The sequence below is a fragment of the Equus asinus genome, chromosome 7 (genome assembly GCF_041296235.1).
Source record: "Equus asinus isolate D_3611 breed Donkey chromosome 7, EquAss-T2T_v2, whole genome shotgun sequence".
NCBI classification, from domain to species: domain Eukaryota; kingdom Metazoa; phylum Chordata; class Mammalia; order Perissodactyla; family Equidae; genus Equus; species Equus asinus.
In genome coordinates this window covers 67,343,493-67,360,000 of record NC_091796.1, presented here as the reverse complement: position 1 = coordinate 67,360,000, position 16,508 = coordinate 67,343,493, and the positions used below count along the sequence as shown (strand labels likewise).

Genomic DNA, 16,508 nt, shown 5'->3' with positions numbered 1-16,508 from the left:
AATTAATAACTCATACATTCAATACAGAACAGGTAAGCTCTAAATTCCAACTTAAATATTTAAAAAAAGATCAGTTTTTCTCTCAACAAAAATAATGACAGATTCTTAATTATAAAAGATTCAGAAGAAACAATTCTAATAAAGATTATTCTAATCATTTAGAAAAAGAAAGTATTCGTAACACTAATCAATACAAGCAGAGATGTTATTTTAAAAATTTCATACTTAAAGATTTGGCTATTACTGAAAACCTATAAGACTGAAATAGAAACACATTAAATAATATAAAAATTTGGTAAATGATCAACAATTATGACATTTGAATCTGGCAGCTTTCCACAAATAGATTTAAAGTATGCTTTAGAGTCATAATTATTTTAACTTTTACCTTTCTATAAATAATTAAAAGGGAATTTAGAGAGAATTTAACCAAAGAGCAATATTATGAGTAATGCAAATAAAAACATTAGTGTCCAAAAGTGACATCTGAAATTGTCTATTCAAATTTTACTATATTTACATACAAAAATTATTTGTTTTTATAATGAAACCTGCAATAGTTTCTGAAAGTCTTTCAATTTGGTTTTCCCTTTGCAGGAAGTATAATTTGTATTTTTCATTATAATCCTCTTAGGCACAGGTTAGACAAATGAGTTTACAAATATCCTAAACTAATGACCCATTTTTTAAGAGCAGGGTAGGCTTCTAAACTAAGAAAGCCTTCTATCATGAAGTAAGTGGGGTCTAATTTGCTTATCCTCCCTACAGCTATAATGGAACAAAGTGAAACCTTACTAAAACCACATCCCAAACTGATTTCCTTAGTTAATAGCTTCATTTCAAAAAGTACACAACATGTGCGTATTTAGAACACAGGACGATTTGGTATTAGCTCAGACCTGATGGGTGGCTGCCCATCAGCAATACTGTGAGTAATTAAATGATATTTACCATTTATCAAAAGATGAACTTCATGTTGTTGAATTAAACCAGCCCATCTGCATCTCCATAAAATGACAAACCTTATTAGTTCTGCCTAACCAGAGAACTGTGATAATGAACTGGTGACACCTTCACTCCATTGTATGAAGCAGAACCAACTGTGTCATCATTTGAGGGAGTCAAATGCATATGAAACTATTGTAAATTAAGAAAGTGAAGTCACATGAGTGATTAGGAATTCCAAGCAACAAAAGATTTGTTCTTTTTAATGTACACACTTGGGCTATAAGAAAGCTACATCTCCAACTAGTCAAAATTAATTTTAACTAATCAACTACTTTACCTGAAAGTGGTGAAAAAAAGTAATGATGCAGCTACTGCTCCAAATAAGCCGCACAGAAGATTGACTCGGTAAGCAACTGAACCAAAAGGAAACAGGGTAATTGCCAGTTGAGCCACCAGAGTGAACAAAGGATAGCCAGGAGGATGGGCAACCTATGGAAAAATTAGCAACAGTGAGAAGGTTTTCATCTCGTAAAAGAAGAGTCACACTGGCTTTAATTGAAAAGTAGCCCTTTTCTCAGGCAAGTATAAAGACTAAGAGCCAATGACTAAATGTTTGAATAGTGGTTTTCCATTGTAATCCTCTTGTGCCAATACAAATAAATATTTTCTTTAGTGGATTTGGCAGCATCTCTCACATGGTGTGTCACCTAGAGAAAGGGTGACACATTCATTGTCAGTTCTTAAGTAGTTTGTTCTCTGGGTTCACAGAACATTAGGGTCATTTAAAAGGCTACTGAAAAAAAGCAGGTTCTGAAATATCGTATTGGTTAGAAAGTTGAAAGACCACACTGCTATCGGATTACCACCATGCTGACAGTCCTAAGGTCTTGCCTAAAGGGATCATGCACCATAATAAAGTTTATTAAATAATAAACTTATTAAAACTGTTAACCCGATTTATTTTATTCTCCATAGCTTATACAAAATTTGGGGTGATAATAAGCCAGCTACTGTATATATAGTAAAGGCTTTGCTTTATAATTTAGTTTAATTGGATTTAAAACTTAAAGTAAATTGTCACGTACTGTACTTATAAGTTACTAAAAACTGGGGTTTGAAAATAAATTAATCTACTTTACTCCATGCTTAATTAAACTTTCTTAATTCCTAAAACTGTTAATGAGAGCATTGATTAAACAATAAAACTAATACTTACTCCAAGCTCATGTGCGGCTGTGATCAGTTCCCCTGTGAAAAAATAATGTAAAACCAATAATTACTATTAGAAAATGACACTCCTCCAAAGTTTTCAAAATCCAAATGCTTGCATTGGGGTTTTGCATTAATTTAACTGGATAAAACTGTAAATCTGTAGAGATTTAACAGCATGAAATAGTCTAAGAATATTTTCCCCCTTAGGTCTTATTGAACAAACTATCTTTGATAGTTTTTAGTAACTGGTCAGTGGAAATATAGGTGGAGTCTAGTTTTTTTAAAAAAAATGCTTATTTTCCCTCCTGAAAGTTGTATACACTTGCAAATATATAAAAACATTTACAGCGCATTAGTGTAATATGCTCTTTATCCCTCAAAAATTTAGTCCAAAACTGTCTATAAAGATACAACCTTATCATATGTAAAATGTGCAGACATCTGAGTTTTGGACACTCCATAAAATGTTCCATTCTGCCCTAAACTGGTATTTGGATATCTTCTCTACATTAATTATGTTACACACCTTTAAACAATCACCAAATGCTTATTAGCTCCAGGTTATTTTGGTAAGCTTTACCATATATTTTTTAAAACATTAAGCATTATATTATTTCATAGTTCTTTATAATTCCTCACCATTATTAATTATTTCTAAAATTATGATGCAGTAACTCAATGCTTATTTGTTAATATTTTAAGTATCCAGAGCACAGGGACCATTTCTGACACATCCCTGTACACTATAATACAGTACAATGTAAGAAATCAATTAATACTTATTGATGATTAATGAAAGTTACTATTATCTATTAGGAAATATATTAATGTCCATTTTCTATCCTTCAATGGATATCAACACTCTTAATTTCTACTACCCCAGCCATAGTTTATACCTTTATCCTCTCTGGCCTGGACTACAGTAATAGCTTTGACCAATCTACTTCAACTCATCTTCATAGTGAAATCACTTATTACTGCCACCCCCATCCCCCCAAAAAAGGTTGGATCGTATCCCTAGTCTAAAATTTCTCAGCGGCTGCTCTCTCCTTACTGAATGAAGTTCAGATTCCTCAGGATGACATGCAAGGCCTCTGTGGCTCCAGGTCCCTTTACAAGGCTTATATCCATGAAAACCTCAGTCAAATCTGTTACCCACTGTTCCTCTGGAACGGTCCTCTTTCGCACCTCTTATCACTCATTTTCTCACATGGCATTCTCTCCTAAATCCTTCAAGGCCTAGTTCAATTGCCACCTTCTCATGACACCTTTCCTTATACATATCTGCCCGGCCTCCCCCATCAGAATTAATCTTTTCTTCCTCTTCCATAGAACCTGCTTGGACCTCTCTATTTCGCACCCTATTTAGATTGCCTTATATTCTGGTTAGTTGTTTTCATTTCTCTTTCCCACTAAGCTGAAAATATTATCCTATCCATTTCAGGATCCTGTCCAGACAGCACCACCTCTCCCTCCTCTGGCCACATAATCTAATTCAAGCCTTGCCCGTAGAGGCTGACAAAATGACCTATCACATTGTCACCCTTGCTGCTCAGACACCTCTATATTAGGTGAGTGACTGCTTGCATCATGGAAGCCCCATAAGGCACCCAAAGACAGATATTGCTCACTTAAGTCTATTACTTAAGAACATCCTTTAAGTTTTCTGAAGATATTCAAGGGCACCTTAGAAACCAAAGGCACTTTTTGTATCCTACCTACTTTCTAAAGAAATTGTTTGTGACGTAAAAATATTTAAAATAACTGTTCCCTTTGTAACTACTGTCAAGGATATTCTATAGTTTTACCCTAGAATGGGTTAGCCCTTATGTCTTCACTCCCAAACTTTTCATCAATTTTTGGTTCTTTTATTTCTATAGGTGCGATGAAGCAAAGTTACATTCAAATTTTCAAGGTCACTATTCATTCTCTTCCATTTAAAATGTATTTAGAATTACATTTAACATTAAGAAAAATAGCCTGTCTTCTCTAACTTCTTTTTACCATTAAAAAGTCAACATGCTGTTATTCTTTGCTGGAGTTGCTGGTATAAAGATAAATCTGGAATGCGACAAATTTCCATAACCAACTCTCATCAAATGTTAAACTAAAATCTAAGTAGAAAAGATGCTACCATTCAAAGTCTATAAACGTATCCTTGATAAAAAACTAAACAAACTCTTAAAATTGAATATGATAAAGAGAAAAAAAGTGAATAGTAAAAAAAAAAAGCCTACTTGGTCCTTGCTCTCAACTCTTTACACTAAGGTTTCCTCAAATTTAAGTCTTATTATGACCTGCATCAGAAATATCTGCTTTTTAAAACTGAAGATCCCTTGAGCATACCCCAAACCTACATAAGACCTCTGGCCCTGGGGCCAAGCTGCCCAGGCAATTCTGAAGTACAGTCAAGTTTGAGAACCACAGCTTTTTTGTCTGGGACACAAATGGGTGGCAAGCTCAGAGTTGTTAGTAGATGCTTAAGCTTTATAAAAACCAGCTCCCTCTATATTTTATATTAATTATACAATTATATTGTCATGTAGCATCTTTTAAAGACAGTATTCTTAAAATATACAAACACATATACAAGCTAATTTATTTTTCCCAAGAATAACAAATAGAAGTAGATTCCCACCCTCTCCTCCAAGGGACCATGAGCACTCCGGCCCATAAATCAACCACGTGTACCAAGTGGTGCAAAAAAGAGTTTTGGAAAGGCCACACAATATGATGGATTTATAGAGTATAATTTTATATTTATCAGGAAAAAGAATACATGCTTTATATCAGTTTTAAGATGTGCTGTTTATTGATAAAAATATATATCATAAACACAAGGGGAAGAGTACATTCAATATATGAACAAAATTATAAAGATATTATACAAATTTTACTGGAAATACTTGGAAAACTTTATTTATCATCCCCAAAAATGAACATCAAAATACTAGAAGCAACCACTACTTAGCATCAAACTAAACAAATCAGAACACCTAAAAACTGTGTAACTCAAAGTGAAGAGATAACTTTATTTTTCATAGAAAACTAAAAGACGGTAATAAAGACAATAATCACAGATTTTTAAATAGACTTTAACTATGACTATATATATGTGATGACAAATTTAACAAAGAATTTAGAGCAGAGGTTAAGAGAGCATGTTCTCAAGTCAATCTACTTGGCTTCTTTCCTTGACTGCCCCGACTTTTTAGCTGTGTCCTTCTGGACACAGCTTAGGCTTAGTTTTGTCATTTATAAAAGGAAGCTATTGACAGTACCTACAGCACAGAGTAGGGGCTGGGAGGGTTAAAGGACAATCCACATGAAGCGCTTGGACCAGTGCCTGGCACACAGTAGGTGCTCAATAAGTGTTGTTAGGATTATTCATCCCACCCCAATACCTCAGGCTCACACCACCATGGTAACTGTCAATGTTTTCTTCTTTTTGTAAAGGTACACAACTACACAGCCCCTGAGGAAGGCTCTCTAATGTCAAAACTCCGGCAACTAGAAAGTTATTTCTATTAACATAAACCTTGGGAATATGGTGACTCCATTCCCCACTGTACTAATGAAACATTGCTCCCCTTTGTTCAATAGGACCTGAAAGAAAGAATAATGGGAACGGCGTGTAGAGGAACATCAAGAGTCCTCAACGTGGGAGGCAGCCTTGAAGACGCCCCCGTGCGCCCGACTCCTGGTATCCTCATTGTGACCTTGTCCCCTGGGCGCGGGCTGGACGGACAGACTGCCCAGAACAGAACAGCGCAGCGGTCTCCGCTTCCAGGGGTAGGTTACAAGCGACAGAGGCTCGGACACAGGCGCCCTCTCCCTCTCTTGACAGAGGTCAGTTTACCCAGGGACCCACTTGGCAGAGAACCGGATTGAGCTTGGAAGCGAATCCTCCTCCAGGGGAGCCCGAGGGGACCGCCGCGCAGCCCACAAGCCGACAGCAACCCGGACCCAGCAAGAGCGCCCGGCCCCGGAAAACGCGGCACGCCAACGGCTGCCGTTTTCAGTCCCTCGACTTGCGGGTCTCTTCAGCGGCAAGATAAGGATGCCTTCAGTTTCTTCAATCTATAGAGCCTCCTCCCCCAGTGACAGCACCGTTCTGACCGTGCTGGCCATTCCCAGGCATTACTGGAGGGCCACTTAACTTGGCAGCGGAACAAACCCTGGATCTCCCTCCTCATCCTACACGCCCAACCATCATTCCTGCGACCCCGGGGCGCGTGCGGCCCGCGCGGCTGCAGAGGCGGCGTGCTCGCAGCCACCCGGCCGCCGCCCCGGCCAGCGCCCCGCCCGACACGGTCCGCGGGCCGCCTCCCGCGCCCCAGCCAGCTGTCAAGCACGCCGCCACCGCCTCAGGGCCGTTCCGCCCCCGCCGCCTGCGTCCGCGTCCCTCCCGCTTCTCCGCCCCCCTCCCTCCCCGCGCCTGTGGGCGGCGCCTGCGCACCAGCCCCTGCGCCAACCCGCGCTCCCGCCGCCGGGGCCCGGGCTGAAGCCGCGGGGACTCGGGCAGCCCCGCCTGTGCACACGCGGGGCCGGTAGATGAGCCGCGAAGGGCACAGGCCGGGAGTCCCAGCGGGCGAGGCACCAGCCCGCCCCGAAAGCCCGAGGACTAAGGGACCAGTCACAGGATGGCCACCGGTCCCGTTCCCTGGCCGCCCGGCCCGGCCCGGAGAGCGGTGCGCGCACGCGAGGGGCAGGGGCGGCCTGAGCGTACTTTACCCGAGTCTCCCCCCGGCACCGAGGGCGGCAGCGTGGCGGTGAACACGGCCGCCACCGCCCCGAACACGGCCAGGCCGCCGCCGAGGCCCCCGGAGCGCCGCGGCCACGCTCGGGCTGCCCGCCCCCGGGCCGGGCCGTCGCCGCGGAGCCCCATGGCCGGCGGGCACGGAGGACCGACGACCGGCAGCCCGAGGCCCCGGCGAGGCGAGCGCGGCCCCGCGGCGGCTTCCGGGGCGGGCCTCCGCCGGGCGGGGGGACGGCGGCGTCGCCAGAGCCAGGCCCGGGGCTCCGGCAGCGCCCCTCGCGCCTCGGCTGACAGCTGCTGCGCGCCCCCAAGCAGCGGCTCGCGCGGGACGGCCTCTCGGGCCGCAACCTGGGCCCGGGGCCGCCGGCTCCGCGGCCGCCCCCCCGCGCGCCGACTTGGTCGCGTCTGACGGAGACGGAAGCAGGATGGAGGTCCCGGGGTGGGGACGGGCCGCCTCTGCCGCCTGCGGCGCGGGGTGGAACTGCACGGAAGGCCGGCCCGCCCGCCGGAGCCCACCCTGCCCGACCCGCCGGCGTGGGCGCGCGCTGGGCAGAGGGAGCCGGGAAACGCGGCCAGCGCGCGCTTGCTACGGCTGGTCGTGAGCCCAGGTGCTAACTACTAAATCGCCGAGTCATTTTCAGAAAGATTAAAATAAGCTAGTTGGTCTGTTTTTTTTCTTACACCATGAGAAAAACTCTGCACAGGAGTTGAGAAACTTGTTTCTATATTAAATAACTCATGTCGTGGGAAAGTGGTCTCCTACTTTAATGAAGAGAGGTATTTATTTTGGTGGAGCTTTGACCGCAAAGTGGGAAATGAAACGGAGTCACAATACTTTAGCTGCAATGCAAAAAAGAGTGGGGACGACCGGACAACCACATAGCACAGCTCTTAGTAGGATTTTTAAGCTTACATTTTACATCATTATAGCAATTATTCTGGAGTGGAGAGGAGGACGGCAACCTCCGTGGAATGCATAGCAGAATACACTGAAGATCAGTGGCAATCGAAACCGTGGTACAAGCGATCTGACAGGAACACAGTGTCTCACTGCCGAGTAGCTAACATCCACTGCATAGAGTGGCCGTCATTGCGTCCCTTAGTCTTCCTCAGGTACTTACATAATGCTTTCTCAGCTGTATCGTAAGTTCCTGGAGGGCAGTAGCTATGTGGTAGGCTGCTCCCAAAGTTCCCTGCCTCCGGATATTCTCTCCCCTGTGTAATCCTCTCCCCTTGTGTCTGGGCCAGATCTAGAGACTCGCTTCCATCAACAGAATAAGGCAAAAGTGATGGAGGTCGCTTTCAAGATTAGGTTATAAAAGACGGACTTTCATCTTGCTTGCATTCCCCTCTTGGGCACTACCTGTCTTGCCCTCTCATTGGCTCTTTTCGATGAAGCCACCTACCATGTTGTGAGCTGCTTTTTGGAGAGGTCCACATGGCAAGGAACTGAGCGTCACCTCCAGCCAGCAGCCAGTGAGGAACTGAGGCCCTCAGTCCAATAACCTTCGAGGAACTAACAGACTAACACCGTTGGAGGGAGCTAGGGAGTGCATCTCTCCCCATGTGAGCCTTGAGATGACTCTCTCCTGCCAAGACCTTGATTGCAGCCTGTGAGACCCTCACGCTGAGGACCCAGTTAAGCCTCTCCCAGAGTGCTGTCCTACAGAAGCTGTGAAATAATAAATATTGTTTTAGTCCACTAAATTTTGGAGTATTCGTTACCCAACAATAGATTACGAAGACAGGCTGTCTCCTCTGTTTTCTGAAAGAGCGTACCAATGAATAATACTGACTGAGCCAAGCATATACTTCATTCCCTTTTTATCCATTTCATCTTTTGCTCATGAGTTTTATAAAAAGATAAATTTTTATCATGGCAAATTACTTTTAAAGGGGCATAATTCTTTGCCCATGTTTGGGAGGTAGAGATCAGCCCCGGAAGTATGAATTGGGGAGTTGTTCATGTAACGATGAGATGAATAAATAAGTTGACAAAAGCAAAGTGTAGCGAGAACAAAGTTGAGGCAAAATGTTAGCCCATCTCTTCTTTTAGGGAATGGCGGCAGAAGAGGAGAGAACCGTGGAAGAGAGTGAAGTACGAGAAGCAGCTAAGGAAGAAATGATGTCAATGAAGTATATGTGGTCAGGTTGTCACAGAGAGATGAAGGATGATGAAGAGAGGCGCATCTTGGTTTTGGGGGCTGGAGTTTATACAATTTGGAGTGTGCTCCTTTGGCTCTCCTTTTACCGCTGGCCTCTCCGCCCAGCGCCGCCTCCCTCAGACCTCCAAACATCAGAGTGTGCCAGGGCTGAGATGTAGAATTATTCTCTCTCTTTATGCCTTTCCTTCCCAAGACGATTTTATTGAAACTTTAAATAGTAACTATAGGCTGTTACGTTTCAAAGCTACATACCACAAATCTCTCCTTAAAGTTACAGCTTTTTTTAAAAAATTTTAACACAACTGCCATATGATTTCTTAATTTTTGTCTAAACAGCATTTCAAACCTGGCAGACTTTTTCTGTCTTATTTCCACTGGATACCCATGCCTAAAAAAAGTGCCTGGCACAAAATAACACAACAAATATTTATGTAATAAGTGGACAATGATAAATCACTGGTGTGTTTGTTAGGGATTGCGTTTAGCTGCTAGTAACAGAGACTCTGCCACAGTGGGTTAAACAAGCAAGAGTTTATTCTCTTTCGTAAAAGAAATCTGGAGAAAGTCAGTCCAACACTGGTTTGGCAACTCCTTGATGTCATTAAGGACAAAACTGAGGTCCTTGTATCTTCCGGCACCATCCCACTCAGCTTACATCCTCAAGATTATCTCCTGATCCAAGATGCTGCTAGTGCTTCAGACATTACATCTGTATTTGAGGAAGAAAGGGAAAGCAAGAGGAATAGGGGAAAGTGTGTCTACTCCATCTTTCTGGAAGCAGAAGTCACTCCCCTTTGTTTTACTCTTTCTGAGCGTTCAGATCAGCTTCACAGACATTAATGTGCTAAAATTTGCCTAAGAAGTTGTCATTTAGGGGGCCAGACCCATGGCCTAGTTGTTAAGTTTGGCACACTCTGCTTCAGCAGCCCAGGTTGTGTTCCCAGGCACAGACCTACACCACTCATTGGTGGCCATGCTGTGGCGGTGACCCACGTACAAAATAGAGGAAGACTGGCACAGATGGTAGCTCAGGGCAAATCTTCCTCAAGCAAAAAGAAAAAAAGAGAGAGAAGGATTGGCAACAGATGCTAGCTCAGGCTGAATTTTCCTCAGCAAAAAAATTAAATAAATAAATTGTCATTTAGAAGTCATTATCCCCCCAAACCCCACTTGAATAAAGTCAAATGTTTCTTAATCTCGCTAATGTCTGTGAAATTTTAGTTAGAAACTTTAAATTAGAAAAATTAGATACCTGGAATACTAGCCGATAAGCCATCCACAATAGGACAATGCAAGAAGACACAAACATGCCTTAGAAAAATAATTTTAATCACTCAAATGTACTAGTAATCAAAGGAATTTGAAATGAAAACAAAGAAAAGCCATTTTCACCTTTCCAACTGCCAAAGATATTTAGTACCTATAGAGTATTGGTGATAAAGGAATTTGGTGTAACATTTTAGAGGGCCGCTTAGCTACATGAATCAAAAATCTATGAGATATTCATATAATTTGACCTAAATGGTCTGTAAACATATGAAAATGTGTCCAATTTTATTAGTAATCATAGAAATGCAAATTAAAACCACAATGGGATAGATACCACACGCCTACCAGGTTAGCAAAAATGAAAGTTTCACTATATATGCTGTTGACAACTGTGTGGAACAATGGAAATGTTATCAGGAGTGTAAGTTGTAAAACCACTTTGGGAAACAAAAGTGAAGATAAAGATGTGCAGAGCCTGTAACCCAGCAATTCCACTGCAGGTTTGTACCTAGAGAAGCCTGGAGACAGATACAAAGTGTTCATAGCAGTATTGTTCATAAGAGCCCCAAAATAGGAGCAACCCCAAACACCCATCAACAATGGACTAGAGAAATAAATCCAAGTATATTTATACAGTGAAATACTGTACAACAAAGAGAATGAACAAACTGTAGCTAGCTCCCATGGAATAATACGGATGACTCTCACAAAACATATTGAGCGAAAGGAGCAAGTTATAAAATTATACGTGTAGAAAGATTCTAGTTATTTAAAGTTGAAAGATAGTAAAACTAAACCAAATTGTTTAGAGACATATCCATAGAGTTTTAAACTATGAACAAAACTGGAAATCATCCTCACAGATGTTGGGATAACGGTCCTTACCTCGGGGGGTGATTGCGACTGTGGTCTCAGGGTCCTTGAACCTGTCAACTGCTTGAGTTTCCCAGAGCCTTGTAAGAGGCCAGGGCTGAAGCTGCAAGGGTTTTTGGGTTTTTTTAATCACGTGGCCTCAGAAGGCCCAGAATGTTACTGGGCGAGTTACAAATTACTAAGACATGTTGCTAAGGCCAGCCCAGATTCGGGACGAAGGGAGTTAGACTCCACCTATCAAGGGGAATAGGGAAGAATTTATGGCCATCTTTAACGCATCCTCCAAAAAGACCCTTGATATGAAAATAAAGAAAATATATGGGGCAAATGTTATTTTTTTCTATTTGAGTGAAGAAAACACATTTGAGGCAGGATGGCTGGAAAATTCAAAACATTGGTACAATATGCATTTAGGAAAAGAAAAGTCTGGCCCCAACACGGAAGAGTCTTATAACAAATATTATGGTACTACTGTTTCAAAATCTGGTGAGCTCATACCTGAATAATTCAACTAGAATTTTTAATGATTCATGCTATTTTCAAAATCTTTTTATTCTAATTCAGGTTCAAATAATGAATTTTTTACAGTCAGTAAAGAAGATGACATTAAAAAGTATCTATCACATTGAAAATAAATATTGAATACTAGGATTGTGGATTTATCCTAGTGCCGATCATAGTACCTAGGACATAATAAGAACTCAAAAAGTATTTGATGATTGACAGTAAAATGGTTGTAGAGAGGATATCTAACTTCGCCATTGTTTTTAGAAAAGATTATATCTAACCCACCTAAAGAAGGTCTGTGCTAAGCCAGACCTCAGATATAAATCAAATGATAAAGGAAACTTAAGAGACCTATAACTATACAGGGTAATTTAGAAATTATGGAACTTATATGGTATTAAACATTTTCTTAATAGTCCAGGGAGCAGCTTGTGTTAAATCCTGGCACTACTAATTATCTTTGTGATCTTGAACAAGTTTCTTAACTTCTTTGGCCCTCAGATTGCTCATCTGAAAAATGAGAATAACAACAATTCCATCCTCATAAGTTTGATCTGAAGAATAAGTAAAATGATAAAAAGAACAAAGCCTGGCTCATTGTGAGCCATAATCAATGTCTGCTATCATTATTATTATCCAACATTTAGAAGAAACACTCCAGGATATGATTTTAAAATAGGCCAAGTAAGACTCATACTTTTCTACTTCCAATTCAAAGTTAATTTGCTAGAAATGCAAATATATGAGAGAAACAAACCACCCATTTGCAGCCAGGATGTGAACTGGGAAGCTCCTTGCTCCCTAGAGTCTAATTGGATAAAAACCCCAATTCCAAGGTCTGTAGAAGTCCAAACTCCTTCCCAGTATTTCCAGGGTGGGAAATCTTGCTACCGTGTTCCACTCTGTCTCTTGCTCTTCAACATGCTGCATCAGCCAAAACTCGGCCTTTTCTCGTTTCCATAGCAATCCACTTGTGCCAAACAAGCTGAGTTCTAGTAGAACGGGGAGAAGCGTTCAACCAACAGCCATCGCCCAGCTTCCTGCTCACTTGCCTCCTCATCCACCTCACTCCCAAAATTGCCTCTGCAAACTCTAAATGCTTCCCCCACTTTGGCACCACGATAGCTTGCTCAAACTAGCATCCCCAAGGTCATCAAAGGCATTCCGGTAGTAGAATAAAGGACCTTCCCGGTGACAGGATTTACAAGCTCTGAACTATGGGCATAGTTAATGATCTAGTACCTGACTCCCAGGTTAGTGTATTTTCTTCTCTCTCAAGTTTCTTGCTTTGATGATTTCAACATCTGAAGAAAAATCACCAAAGGATGGATGTGTAACATCATGATGAGTTTAACGTAGTTGATAAAATAAATTATTTTCATACACATGCCTACAAGTAGTGATTCCGCACATAATTAAAGTTTACCCATTCTGGACTATGCAATCGTTTCTCTGGCTTCAGGAAGGGAGTCCCTGGATGGCACTTTCTGAGGATCAATAGCCCCAGGCCCCACTGCCAGTCAGGCTGTGATCCCGCTCTTTCCTTCTCCCTGACCTGAAATGCTGGGATTAGTCACTCAGCCACACTAATCACTGAAGTTGGGGAGGTTGTCTCCAGAAGTGTCAGTTTGCTTATGGTGATCTAACCTTGGGATTTGGGAAGAAAAACACTAAAATAGGTGTCAGACTGTATTTGAATGATTTTCTGAGACTAAAACTTTTCTTCCCCTTTAGAAAATAGCCACACACTAACAGCTGGGGTTTAGAAGACAAACAGTGGCTCAAAATGTTTTGAGAGTCAAAAGACAACTTAGTGTTTCACAATGCATCAGAAGAATGTCTTAGTTATCTTTGTCTTCCTAAGTAAGATAAGATGGGTCCTCTTTCTTGTGCCTGGATCTTAGGAGTGAGTAAGATGAGCAAGGGAGAAACTCCTTACTTCCCAGGTAACAGAGCCCAGTGGGAAGCTGGCTTTTCTCTGAAGGAGGGGAGCTCCAAAAAGGATGGGAGCTGGATGAGGTAGGGAGTTGGGGCACTTTTGGAGGTCTGAGCCCCACATACACGAAGGCTTCTGGGGCTGGCATTACACCCTGTTAAATAATGCCCTAGATCCATCCCCACTGCTTGTCTCTCCCCAGATGGGAAAGGCAAGGACACTGAGAGTTGATGCTCATCTTGGAAGGATAGTAACAGCAAGTTCATGTGAAGCCAAAGATAAGCTGAGATGAAGAGTATCTGAACACAGGAGACTTCTGTCAGGTGTCAGGAAGTTAATGCCATGCTTGGTGGTCTATTTTTCCACAAACCCAATAAAAGAGCTTTGTTTCCTCACAGGAATGCCCCATGTGGAGTGTGTCATTTGGGTGAATCATGAGGTTGGACTTAGGACCTTTTGAATGAGCTGACCGTAATCAGTGGAGTCAGTCCAGGGCCCATTCATCAAGTGTTATTATTAAGATTCAAATACACTACCTAAGGGACAAATGAGAACCTTCTCCTCTGTGCACATGAAAGAAGATGGGTTTAGTAGGTTCTAGAGTCTTCACCTCAGAAGGTAATGTCTGAGACGCGAGGGTGGTACATAAAGCAGGCGTGTTTGTAGAAACAGAGGAAGGTTGCAAGAGCAGCAGGGAGGGGAGCATGGAGCCAACAGATAGCACACAGGGATGGCGGGAAGCAGTCCTAACTGTGAGACGGGCCTCTCAGCACCATGGTAGTCCTGCAAGAGCTCAGGAGCACGGTGGTACCCGGCCTACCAGGAGCCACACTCCTTTCAGGACTACAGGGCAGTGGTCACATCCATGAGCTTTGGAGTCAGACTGCCTGAGTTCAAATCCCACCTCCATCACTTACTAGCTGGGCAAATTGCTTAACTTTTCTTACCTTGTTTTTCCCATTTATAAAATGGGGATATTGTGAGAATTAAATAAAATAATCTAGGTTAAGTGCTTAACAGCCAGCCTGGCACAGAGTAAGCACTCAACAAATGTTGATTATTATTCACTTCAAAAATATCAATTAGGTATCTACTTTGTGCCAGGCTGCATGCACTGGTAAACAATTATAAGTATGGCAGGCATTATTACCCAATTGATATATTTGAAGTGAATAATAATAACAACCAACATTTGTTGAGTGCTTACTGTGTGCCAGGCTGGCTGCTAAGCGCTTGACCTAGAATATTTTATTTAATTCTCACAATATCCTCATTTTATTGATGAAAAAAAAGGTAAGAAAAGTGAAGCCACATTTTGGGCTTAATCTGCATGGTGGTCTCTGCTGATGTGCTCCTTGTCCAATCCACAGGGTCCCTTGAAGGCAGGTGCCATCAATGCCAGTACCAGGTTTGGGCCTGCAGAGATTTCCCCCCAGGGATGCCAAAGAGATGCCTGTCTGTGTATGTATCCCACTCCTTGTTCCCTCTACCCCACTCAGGCATCCTCCACCAGTTCTTACTGCAAAGTGTTGCTAGCAAGTGAATCTGGGTCTCCACCTGCTTGGAGACCTTCGAGAATCTGGTCTCTCATCTCTGGAAATCTCTCGCCCCTCTAGTTTGGTTCCTTCTATGTCTTAAACCCTCAGCTCTTGTGCCCTTCCTCTCCCTTTCTGGGACAAGACAACATCCATGAGCCCAAATGTGAGAAACAAACGCCCAGCCTGGAGTTGCCTTCTTCCTGGTAACCTCTCCTTTCCCTTCTCCAACACGGACCTAGGAGAACATGAAGATCTGGCTCCCCTCTTGGGACAGAGAGGGAAGAATACTTACAGCGGCAAAAACAAAATTCAAACTGGTGTCCTGTTCCTCTGGTCAGACACATAATCTCAAGACCTTTATCCTAAAAATGTCAGGAAACTTCCAATGTGTTGTATGATCTATGTTTTAGCAAGTTCACCCTGGCTGCAGGTGAAGAAGAAAGGTAAGTAAGAAGAGAGGCAGGGAAGGCGGTTAGGAGTGAGCACAGGAGTAGTCTAGATGAGAGCTGGCTCGCGTCCTAACCAGAGCAGTGGTGGCAGAGATGAAGAAGAAGGGAATTAGATGCATTAGAATATGCACATTTAAATGCAGGTGCTTTTTCCAGTAATATTTAGATTTCTAAATATTTTTCCACTATCAGTTCTTTCATCCTGCCGTTTCCTTCTGGGTTCATTTTTTCTGAAATATATCTTTCAGTAGTTTCTGAATCTCTGAATGTCTGACCTTGTCTTTTTTTTCATCCTGATTCTGAATGATGATTTAGCTGGGTATAGAATTTTAAATTCATCATTTTCCCCCTCAGCACTTTTATTGCCCTGTTTTTTTCCCAGGCATCTATTGATAAGAAATCTATTATTAATCAAATTTTCATTCCTTTAGCTATTTTGCCTTTTCTCTCTGATAGCTGTTTGGGTTCTTTCTTCATCTTTATTGTTTTTAAATTTTGTGTGATGTTTCTGGGCATAGATCTTTCTAAATTTATTCTGCTTGGCACTCATTTGTTCTTTTCAATGTGAAGAATGAGGTCTTTTAGCTTTGAAAAATTGTTAGCCATTATCTTTTCAAAGACTGCTTCTCTATCACATTATCTTTCCTTTCCTTCTGGAACTCCAACTGGGCTTCTCCTTGTTTCTAAATCTCTTACAGATTTTCCATTTCTTATCTTTCTGAGCTACATTTTGAGAGATTTACTTAGTTCTTTCTTCCAATTTACTTATTATCTCTTCAGTTAAAAACAGGTAGCTTACCTAATGAATTTTTTTAACAGTATATATAATCAACTGTACTTTTCACTTTCATG

The 16,508-nt window shown here is 42.1% G+C and overlaps 1 protein-coding gene across 1 annotated transcript in view; it reads right to left on the bottom strand.

Annotated features, from left to right (window-relative positions):
* Nucleotides 1-7,514, bottom strand: part of TMEM260 (transmembrane protein 260) — a 66,021-nt gene extending 58,507 nt beyond the window's left edge. The window contains exons 1-3 of the mRNA XM_044773639.2: nucleotides 6,895-7,514; nucleotides 2,165-2,196; nucleotides 1,286-1,437 (exon numbers count right to left, since the gene is read on the bottom strand). Coding sequence (XP_044629574.1) covers nucleotides 1,286-1,437; nucleotides 2,165-2,196; nucleotides 6,895-7,048 — 338 coding nt within the window. The 5' untranslated portion in view covers nucleotides 7,049-7,514. The remainder of the gene's footprint in view (nucleotides 1-1,285; nucleotides 1,438-2,164; nucleotides 2,197-6,894) is intronic.
* Between the last annotated feature and the right edge of the window lie 8,994 nt (nucleotides 7,515-16,508).